Source organism: Stegastes partitus, unplaced genomic scaffold (genome assembly GCF_000690725.1).
Source record: "Stegastes partitus isolate 25-593 unplaced genomic scaffold, Stegastes_partitus-1.0.2 Scaffold1555, whole genome shotgun sequence".
Taxonomy (NCBI): Eukaryota; Metazoa; Chordata; class Actinopteri; family Pomacentridae; genus Stegastes; species Stegastes partitus.
In genome coordinates this window covers 148614-159598 of record NW_007579286.1, presented here as the reverse complement: position 1 = coordinate 159598, position 10985 = coordinate 148614, and the positions used below count along the sequence as shown (strand labels likewise).

The 10985-nt window shown below is 42.4% G+C and overlaps 1 protein-coding gene across 2 annotated transcripts; it reads left to right on the top strand.

Annotated features, from left to right (window-relative positions):
• Positions 1-126: 126 nt before the first annotated feature.
• On the top strand, positions 127-10779 carry spopla (speckle type BTB/POZ protein like a). 2 transcript variants are annotated; one of them, XM_008300520.1, is made up of 12 exons: positions 127-306; positions 1457-1540; positions 3913-4030; positions 4544-4665; positions 5034-5185; positions 5302-5429; positions 6236-6413; positions 6882-6937; positions 7072-7194; positions 8431-8573; positions 8688-8741; positions 9270-10779. In XM_008300520.1, exons 3-12 carry the CDS (start codon positions 3953-3955, stop codon positions 9412-9414), a joined length of 1179 nt encoding a protein of 392 aa, XP_008298742.1. In that variant the 5' UTR covers positions 127-306; positions 1457-1540; positions 3913-3952; the 3' UTR covers positions 9415-10779. The 2 variants fall into 2 exon arrangements, with proteins under 2 accessions (XP_008298742.1, XP_008298743.1); XM_008300521.1 differs by lacking the exon at positions 127-306 and adding an exon at positions 507-583.
• The last annotated feature ends 206 nt before the right edge of the window (positions 10780-10985 follow it).

Here is a 10985-nt window from a genome sequence, read left to right as displayed (position 1 = left end):
GTAAAAATTATTGTTATTATTATTATTATTATTATTATTATTATTATTATTATTATTGTTACAGTGGTTGAGCTGGAGCAGAGCAGGATGTTATCCGAATTTCGCGCCTGCGCAGTGGCTATATTTTCTAGCCTGTGAAGCTACCAGCCAGCTAGACAACTGTAAGCTAGCACATATAAATTAGACAAAGAAACCTTGTGAAGAGACTGAATGAAAAAGAGTTCAAAGTCACGGACGGTGAAAGGAGCAAGTGTAACACAAAGCTACATGCGTTATTCGATAGATGTGGGAGTATGAAATTGAAAGGTACGCCGTCATCACGTCTTTTTAAACTTTTTGTGAGCAGTCAGTGCAGAGATTAGCTTCGGCTAGCCGCTAGTTAGCCGACGTTGTTTTCCCACCAGCAGATTGTACCAAAACGTGAGGGTTTACATTAGCCTGGGTAGTTAGCATCCTGTCACATGGATCAGGGAAGGCCCTTTGTTTTACACCGGCTAATGCGGGGTCTAAACATCACGTTAGCGATTTAACTTGAGCTATCCTTTGCTAGTCTGTGTTGCGAGCGAGGAGTAACGTAACTAATGTAAGTCTGCTTGGTAGTATGCGGACAGATTTATTGCTAACATGTTGTGTGTTAAGCTAGCCGATCGCTGTATTTGCGGTCTAAAGGCTAAAGTGAAGTTAACATTAATCTTGCTAGTGGGAACATTAGCCCGGGTTAGCCAAATACGTATTGCGGGCAAAATTGACAGACTAATGATTGTCCTTTTGAATGATAACCACTATGGAAACTAAGCTAAATGTTTAAGGGCGATAAATGGTGGAGCGCTGTTGATGATGGTGTGGAAATTAGTGTTGACACTTTAGCTGATGTGTCGCTAACATGGAGCTGTTGCTTTATTGTCATATCGTTTTTGTGTGCCAATTTATGGGTAGTCGCGACCGTTTACATCCCGAATAGGATGTATACTGGGATAAGCTCAGCACAAATACGGTAATTTAACTTTTAGCTAACTAGCTAGTTAAGATCCGCATAGCATCATTTGTGCTGTAGCCAAACTCCGGCTAACGCGTTAGCCAAACAAAGTTGCAGGTGAATTCCGAGTTAGCTAATTTAACTGACTGACTTATGGGCCGGGCAGTCACTCACGATGCTTTACCACATTTCAGGTAACATTTAGGATAGAAAAGTACCCAAAACCTAAATGTGGGCTAACAGTCAGTTGTCTTCTGATGCACTCAGTGTTTAATTACGTGGCATTTTTGACTGATTTGAACGCTTATATTTCCTCCTGGTGTCACTTTGTAGACCACTTGTGTTCCTTGGTAGATGCTGAGGTTTATTGTGAGCATCGTGACTCTGTTCCCAGATGTTTAAGTGACGTAGTGACACTTTTCTACACCTTGATCAGGTCCCTCTTCCAGGCCTAATGTCTCATTTTGTCTTATTTTCTAGAGTGTAGCATGAAGATGGGGCCATGAAGGATCCTGTGATCACCTAGAGAAACTCCATCTTTGTACTTTTTCAACCATTCAAGAGGTGATGAGAAGGTTTTGAATTCGTTGCTGATGCTGCATAGCTCAGGTTTCATGTTTAAGCTGAAGATGTTTCAGTTGCAGCAGTGTGCTGTACACAGCAGCCACTGCACTGTTGAAGCCACTGTGTGCATTCAAAGGTCTGCTCATTGAAATGTCTGTGCTCTCCATCCACAAGACTTTATGTTAAAGCTGAGACGTCTGATGTGCTTCGGCTTGCATGGTCCTGCATTGCCTTCCAGTTTACATTTTAGGCCACAAACTGTAAAATAAGAGAACTTAAGTAGTGAAAAATCGTGCAAACTGTTGGCTCACACACAACATGAAGAAAGTTGGTTGTATTGCATGTGTGGCCAGGTCAGTCTTAGTGAAGGAAACGGGGATTCACATGACTGCATGTTCACACAGAAACAAGTTTCACTCCAGAAAGTACAACAATAGTCATTCTTTCTCTGCCTTCGTGTCGTCTTGCCGTTGGGACGCTGTATTTTTTGTGATTGGCGCAGCACACGACCTGTCTGTGTACACGACATAAAAGGTTTTTTTTGCGTGTTGTCAAAACATATTTAACATTTTGACCCCAGTTCATACCTTTGAGGAACAGGTAGAAGTGCTTTAAGCCCGGCTGGCCTAATAGGAGCGATGATGAAGCGTTATCAGAGACTTCTGATATTATCTGCAGAAAGATAAAACCACATGTGCTGATACTCAAAAAGGGGATGTGTGCTTTTAACGTCACGTGAGGGGAAAGTGTGAAACACGGTGTGACTCAGCTGTAGTAAACACTGTACCTGTGTAAACATGCCAGATTCTGTGTTGGCTTCGGTGTAAACGCCGCTGTCATGGAACTGGTTAAGTTTCTGTTTTGTTGCTATCATGGCACTTTGCTTTTCCTTTTATTTTTCTAACCAGATCTGCAGAGGCTATATGGCCAGGGTTTCCTCAAAGGCACTGTTTAGTTTGCACCAAATTCACCACAACATTTAGCTAACAGTGCGGCGTGAGCGGTGGTTTTCCCGTCGTGTTGTTCCGCTTAAATGATCACAACAACAATCCATGGGTGTCCTTGCTCTGCTCGTGTACACAATGAGTCAGATAAAGATAATACTCAAGATCTGAGAAGATCTGTGCACATGTTAGGATGTAATGTGCAGTTTAAAAAATCAGGCATTTAGCTGCATCGCTGTAACTGACAGCAGTCTGTGTTTGTGCATGATTTTCTGTCCAGACTGTTGTTAGTTTTACAATTCCTGTCTGCTGTAAATGCTCCATGTGCATGCAGTATTATGTGTCACATCTTTCCCTCTTGGAGAAGTTATTAGTATTGTACCAGGGCCAAAACCTATCTGGTACTGATGCCATCTATGTGTAGGAAAGCAGTGAGTGTTGCGTTTAGCGTTGTTGAGCTGCTGGGGTTTTTGACTGAGTTTCGTTTTGCTATTAGAGGGAGCCGAGCACGGTGAGGTCGGTCGGCCTGTTCCTTTATCTAGCAGCTCCACTTTCACCTTTAGAGTTTCAGTGTCACTATGAAACCACACCGTTGCTTTATTTAATCATTTATTTAATTCAATTTATTGTTTTGAAGTTTAGCATTCAAGAGAATAGCCAGTAGATCCCTATGTTCTGTGTTAGAGCTGGGTTATGGCCTCTCAGGACTAACAGCCTGCAGTTTCAGTCAGTCTACCCAGGTTAGCATCTATAGCGTGGTTGTGAGAAGTGCCGTGGATCGTCGGCCAATCGCAGCATGAAGAAGATGCACGTTTAGGACTGTCGGTTTAGCAGAGCGACAACACTCGACTGACACAGAACCCCCGATCTGACGTCAGAAAGACGGCGTTTCCGACACTGTCCAACTGTTCAACACGCGTTTCTGGCGGTCCATAAATCCCAGTTCAGTGTGGGCTGTTCTGAAGCTCATGACATTAATCAGCGTTTTGGCGACACATATCCATTCCTGGTTTTAGGAGCTTTTTTTTATTTTAATAACCACGACTGCCAAACACACCCTCTGATTGATCGTCCAATTAGTCGTTTTTATTTTTTGTCTTGTTTTTATTAATTCATTCTGATGGCATCACATTTGCAGTGAATCGGGTTGAGAAGAGCTTCAGCTTTCTGGGGTGTGCATTTAAATTAGCTCATAAGTAGGAACTGTGAAATGCCAGGAGCTGTGTGGTCAGTTCGTTCTACGTTTAAGTGGATTTCCTCCATGTTGCCGTGCAGCGTTCACCACAATCACACCACGGACAGGTTCAGATTAAAGTCATTCACATTGTGAAGCTTTTTTTGAAAACATTGGTAAAGAGTTAAAAAAAAGACTGTGCTGTTAATTTGTGCCAAAAATGATGTTAATTGTTGTTTCCTTGGAACAATTAGTGCTTTAAGGACGTGAGTGAGTGGTACCACAAAGCCGGCGATGTCACGGGTTCCCACCCCTCCTCCTCCTGGGGAGATGTCAAGTGGACCTGTGGCAGAGAGCTGGTGTTACACACAGGTATGAACACACTCATTCATTTAGCTTTAGAAACTAATGACATTTAGATTGAAATGCAGCTCGTTCCATTGTTGGTTTCATATAGCTGGTAAAGCCCTTGTGCTTCCTTATGAGCTCATATTCCCATGGTTACTATTCCTTTTGTAAGTTCATAAAACAGCAGGTAATATGACATGTCATGTTAGGAAAAGCAAAGGTGTTAATGAAATGAGTCATGGCTGTTGTGAGCCGAGCGCCGTGACAGCATCAGGATCCTGAAGCTGGAGCTGCTAAGTGGAATCCAGCAGTCATTAACTTTATTACGCACACCTGTGATTTTCCTGCTGTGACATTTCAGAACGTCACATCACTGGGATTTAAGGCGGATGCAAGTTTCCGCTCCAAAATTAGACCTATTGTACTGTAGAAATATTGTTTTTCTACGTTTACAGTATGAAGTAGTTTTTATATTGAGTAAAGTTCAGACGAGCTTTGTTCTGACGGTTCTGTTCGTGTCTTCTCCTCGTTTCCAAGGTCAAGGTTGTGAAGTTTTCCTACATGTGGACCATAAACAACTTTAGTTTTTGCAGAGAAGAAATGGGGGAGGTGTTGAAGAGCTCGACCTTCTCCTCTGGCCCTAATGACAAAATGAAATGGTCAGTGCTCCACTTCATCTATATACTGTCTCCACAACATCACTGATAACATGAGAACAAAACATGTATTCATACTTACTTTTGTGCTTCAGCGCTTCCAGTTTATGTGTGTTATCCAAATTTTGTCATGTCAAGTTTCTTGAACCTCCCGAAGCTCAGACATGACTGTCATTGAACGGTGTGTATGTTTTGTTTTAGTGTGGGAACCCTGCACATAAGTGATAATTACACACAGCATCTCAGAGCAGGAGAAAATTACCCCTGAAGGCTTGTCATGGTGCCGTGTCTTGACAAAAGTGATAAAAGCAGTACTGTCTTCTCAAGTTGCTGCGATTACTGATGTGCGGCGTGTTGTGTTTACTTCCTAGGTGTCTGCGAGTCAATCCAAAGGGACTTGATGATGAAAGCAAAGATTATCTGTCATTGTATTTACTTCTTGTTAGCTGTCCAAAAAGTGAAGTCAGAGCAAAGTTCAAGTTTTCTTTGTTGAACGCTAAAAGAGAGGAGACAAAAGCGATGGGTGAGTACGAGCAGTCACAGAGGGCATCACATGTGGTTGTTATAGCATGTACACCCAGCTTTTAATGTCAGAGGCAGGAGCACGACTTTATTATTTCTCTTCTCTCTTGGATGCAGAAAGCCAAAGAGCATATAGATTTGTCCAAGGCAAAGACTGGGGCTTCAAAAAATTTATAAGAAGAGATTTCCTTCTGGATGAAGCTAATGGACTTTTACCAGATGACAAGCTCACCCTGTTCTGTGAGGTACGTCTTCTATTCTTCATATTATTAATCACCTGTTTATTAATGCTGTAAATCCACAAATACTGCAGATGAAGCTGTGGTTCTGTTGTTGGGTCACATGACTGAGGCGCTGTTATCTCGTGTGCTGATTGTTCAACTAATAAAGTTTTTGATGAAGGCATCATCACATTTGGACAGAAGCCTTTATGCCAGCAGTCTAACCTTCATCGGATCGAGTCCGTTAATTCTTGTCATGACCAGTTTGTGCTTCAGTGTGCGCTGAAGGCAGCACGTTGTTGGGATTTGTTTCCAATGACATTAAGCTTTTAGCAGGAGACGTGCCTTCCTCATTTTACATCGTTTGCATGGCGTCTGTTTTGGAAATAATTGAATTCAGCATGTCAGGAAGAATGAACGTCTCCTAAAACGTTCCTTTCAAGGGACAAGAGAAACGTGGTGTCAATGAATTTTTGATTTAAACGCAATTGGCTGAATTGTGGCAGGATGACTGTGAGCCAGCCAGCAGCTCCAGCAAGATTCAACAGTTTCAGGGAAATTGCCACTTTGATAAACAAATTAAATTCAAATTAAAGACAAAATGCCTTTTCTCATCAATTAGGTATGTCAGTAAAGTTAATTAATTTTGGTTTCAAGTGGTTCTGTTTTTGCAAGCAGGATCCTCCTCCACTCCAGGTTCTCCAGTCTGGAAACACGCTGTTAGAAAGAGCAAATTAGACATAGATTGGATTGTTCTCTGATTCTGTACCTTATATTTGCTGCTGGATTCGTGACAGCTTTGGTTTGTTCTCTCTACAATGCACGCGCAGGTGAGCGTTGTCCAGGACTCTGTTAACATTTCGGGCCAGTCCAACATGAACATGCTGAAGGTACCGGAGTGTCAGCTGTCTGATGACCTGGGGAACCTGTGGGAGTGTTCACGCTTCACAGACTGCAGCCTCTACGTGGGAGGGCAGGAGTTCAAAGCCCACAAATCCATCCTTGCAGGTGAGCCGTCCCCAGACTCCAGAACTTTAGCGAGCGAGGACAGAAACCTCCCAAACTGGCCAGAGGAAGATCTGCCTCCTGTTAATGGCCTCCGATGGAGAGTAGCTCAAAAGGCTGCGTTCTTAACTCGATTTGCAGCGGCCTAGTTCTGCAGCGGGTGCTAATCCACCCCGCTGCCTCTGCTCGGCCTCGCTCGGCCCGGATGACTGTAGGATCCAGGAGGTGGAGAGTCTTTTCTCCAGCTCATCTCCATTGGACACGGTGGCAGCTGCAGCGTTCAGAGGGGCAATACTGAGGGGCAGTAATACGGCTGTAGCAGTGTTTTAGTAATGCAGTGATCCTGTGTAGATAGTTTTTGGTACTATTTTATCAGTTGTTGATGTGTTTTGTCACATGACATTTATAAATATGAATACTAACATTTGATTTGTTGAACTGATGAACTTGATTTTGTTTGTGTTTTGGCAGCGAGGTCACCGGTCTTTAATGCTATGTTTGAACATGAGATGGAGGAGAGTAAAAAGGTAAGAATACCTGGTTATAGGTGCTTCTTCCTACTTTTGCATAATTAAGGCCTTTTGCACTCTGTTGTCCATATTTCTTAGGTGCCAGAGTCGTCCATGTAATCAGGAAACCTCTTGTCCTTTTTCTTTTGCAGAACCGTGTTGACATCAGTGATGTGGATCCAGATGTTTTTAAGGAAATGATGGGCTTCATCTACACAGGGAAAGCCCCGAACCTGGAGAAGATGGCGGACAATTTGCTGGCAGCTGCAGATAAAGTATGTATCCGAGTAGTCAGGCTAACGTTTGTTCAACCTTCAGCTGCTTCGTTTATACTCTCCTTTATTTAAGCAGATATTCGTTAATTAATTGGGCACAAATGTAAATGTTCTATTTGTAATTTAAACATGGAGCGACTTGATTTTTACATTTCATTCAGGACTGTTAGACGTTTAAACGTTGCTGCGAGGTATGACACGGAGCTGGTAACGACGCCGGTCACTTAAACGCTGGAACAGTTATTAGCAGTGGACAGTAATGTACCTTGCTTCAGCGTTTGGAGCCTCCAACTGCTCACTGAGTGCAGAGATAGCGCTGTATGTAAGTCAATGAGGCTTAAGGCCTAATGCGGTCTGTTCTGTAATTATGCAGCTGTTAGCCTGCATCTAATGTGACATGATTTCAGTATTGATAGTCGTTCATTGTTTTGTTTATTCCAGTCCCTCCAAGCTCGCCACATTTTTAGAACATGCTCGTAGATGGACTGCACAAACACAGCAGCTATAAATCTGAGTGATACAGCCCTTCAGATTGCTGATTTCAGGGAACAGCAGCCATCGAGGAGGCCGTTTGTGACGCAGTTTCTCTTCTATCATAGCCTGAGCCACTGATAATAGTTGATATGGAAATGTTACTGTGTGGCTGAGATATCATTTAATTAGTAAAAATATGAACCTTATGATCAAGGAAGCTTATTTTAGGCGTTGTGTTGTTTTTATAACAGCATAGTGGAGCAGCAAGGCAATAGACGGATGCAGATTTCTAGTATTTCAGTTTGGGACGCTGATTTATCTCTTATAATCTAAATCTTCTGTCGATTCACCGCTTGGATCCCTCATCTATAGGCTGAACAAACTCTATCACCATCATTGTTTTGATGGATGAGTCTTAACTGAATAGTTAAAGTATATTGAGGGACGACCTCGATTGGTTCTTTATTGGTTCTTTTAAGTGATCCGTCGCATATCCTAATGATGACATCACCCCTGGGAACACCAGCGCCGTGGTGCCGAGTGCCGGTCCGGCTCGTCTCCTTAAACTGATTGAACATTTTGGATCCTGTTTGCCTTGTTTTTTTTCTCTCCTCTATTCCCAGAGGAGATGTAATCATTATGAGTTTTAGTAAGCGATTGCTCCGGTAGCTTGGTGTTTGGAAGAGTTGAGACAGAAGCTGAGAGGATTGACTTTACGTCCAGACTGTAACCGCTGCTCTCCCCCTCTCACCTCCACCCCAGTACGCTCTGGAGCGCTTAAAGGTCATGTGTGAAGAGGCCTTGTGCAACAGCCTTTCAGTGGAGAATGTGGCCGACACCCTCATCCTGGCTGACTTGCACAGTGCCGAGCAGCTCAAAGCACAAGCCATAGATTTTATCAACAGGCAAGTATCGCAAAAAGAAAAAAAAGGAGAAAAAAAAAAACTCCAGTGATAAATTCCTGCTGCCATTTCTGTTTACCAGCCCTGAATGCTTACCTTTTTATCTCCTTGCCATAGGTGCAGTGTCCTGAGACAGCTGGGCTGTAAAGATGGAAAGAACTGGAATAGCAAGTATGTAATTAGCTGATATATGTGACACAAGATTAATAACACACTCTTATCTCTCCCCCCAACCAGATGCATTAGAATTCATTGTTTTAGCCCGGGCAGACAGAGTGCTATTTGCCTTTTCAGTTTGAAGCTCCATATCTTTGTATCCAAGTTATTAATAGACTCATACTTGGATAAACCCTGGAAATGGAATATTTGTAGAATTTTAAAGAGAAGGGAGGTGGTCGCTACGGGAAGTTTTTCTCCCAGCTGATGCAGTGCGGTGCTACAGGACACCTTGAGACGTTGAACTTATTTACGGCCGTCGTGTTCGCAGCGTGAAGGCTTTCCCATCCCGCGCTCGCTCTTTATGCTGTTTATGCACGTGCACGGGAAAAGCTCTAATGACCCTTTTCAAGTTTGCCGTGCAACCCACAAATCAAATCCCCCCTTATTTGCTTTGTCATTACAATCTCATTTCTGTTTATTGATTTTTAATGTGCAGATGATCATGTGTGAGTGTTAACTTCATTCTGCCTGTGCTTACAGTCATGCTACAGACATAATGGAGACTGCAGGCTGGAAGTCAATGATCCAGTCCCATCCTCACTTGGTAGCCGAAGCCTTCCGTGCCCTGGCTTCAGCGCAGTGCCCACCCTTTGGTCTTCCCAGGAAGCGTCTAAAACAGTCCTGACTGCCCGACTGTGCCCCGAGACTTTACTGGAGGTGTGAAGCATGGGTTTACAAAGGAAGGACTAGTGAGGGTACCACTCTTATTTCCACCAAAACTGAACACACTTGAATAACGAAGAGTGGAGCTTTCTGGCCAGGAGTGTGGGGAGGCTGGCACGTGGAAGACTGACATCAATGGATTGGAAAAAAATTGGTTCAATCGGTGTTGCTTGCTTGCTTTGCTGCCCCAACTGAATTCGGTTCAGGCCGGGTAGCAAGCCAAGCTGTCTGCTACAGTTTTTTTTCCTGTAATTTTCAAAATGGCCTTAATATATCTGCCATTGCTCTGGAGCTGCTCTAGAGTACTTTGTCTATTTTACTCTGTGCCTGCCTTGTCACAAAGACCAGGCCTCCTCCAGGTTGCACTAGTTCCCATGAATAGTCATTTTGATATGGAGTTCTATAGGAACGTAACAAAGGTTTAACTAAATGGGAAATATTATATATTTGTAATGTTTAGCCCGTTTTGTGACTAGACATTAAAAAGCATGAACACTTTCAGTGCAAGGTCAGTTCTTTACACTTTTTAAAAGATGCGTATGCCCCATATTGATGGCACCATTTCTATGTAAATGACAGTTGAACCATCTTCAGAAGACCAATGTACAAGAAAGTCTGTTCTAATTGCGTATTTGTGGGGGAAAATAGTAATCTGCCATTATGAAGACCCAGTGTCAATCCTTGTAAAACATGTAAGACATCAAAGTGTCTGTACTTTGGCCCTAATATATTAAAACATTGGAAGTATATGGAAGTATTTACTCAGTCTCCCATTGGAATGACATATTCCAGATCATACGTCTGTGAACTGTTATAGATTAAATTTTGAGAATTTGTTTCTTTAGTATCGCCAACTTGCAAATATTATATATTCTCAATATATTGTGGTTAACTAAAAGTGGAGAGACTAATGCATGGTCATGTTATTGTCAAAAGAAAGTGTCCAAGTACCAATTTTGTTTTTAACAATTTATTTTCTGCAATTATCTGACATATTTGTGCAGAATTAAATGAATTGAGTATGTGCAAAAATCTCCTCTAACATGCTTGGATATCTGTAGGATGCTGAGCATCACTTCTACTGGCAATGTTATTCTGTGTTTGAATGGGGGGTTGTCATGTTTATTCGGTCCGTCTTGTATGTAGTGTGGTGTGACAGACACTTCAGAGGATTTTGTAAATTTAAAGAGTAGCATCATTTTTACATGATATTGCTCATCATTCAGCGTCACGTTGAGATGTTGAAACTTTGTTTGGAAGCAAAAAAGATGAAGTTGTTGTCTGCAAGAATGCCTGCATTAACCCATTAAAACATTTTCCAGCAGTCTGAGGCGTCCCGGCTTTGTTTTATTATTTATCTGTGGCCAACTGAAGATTGTTGAACTCGGTGTCACGAGAGATTTGCGTCTGTGGAAGGGTGATTATTATCCACCCTGTTTCTTTTAATGATTGTGTTAATGGATGTGGATGTCAGGCTGAGGTGAGTTATTTATTTTTTTGTCTCTGCTGTTTTTCTTTTAAGTATAATTAGAA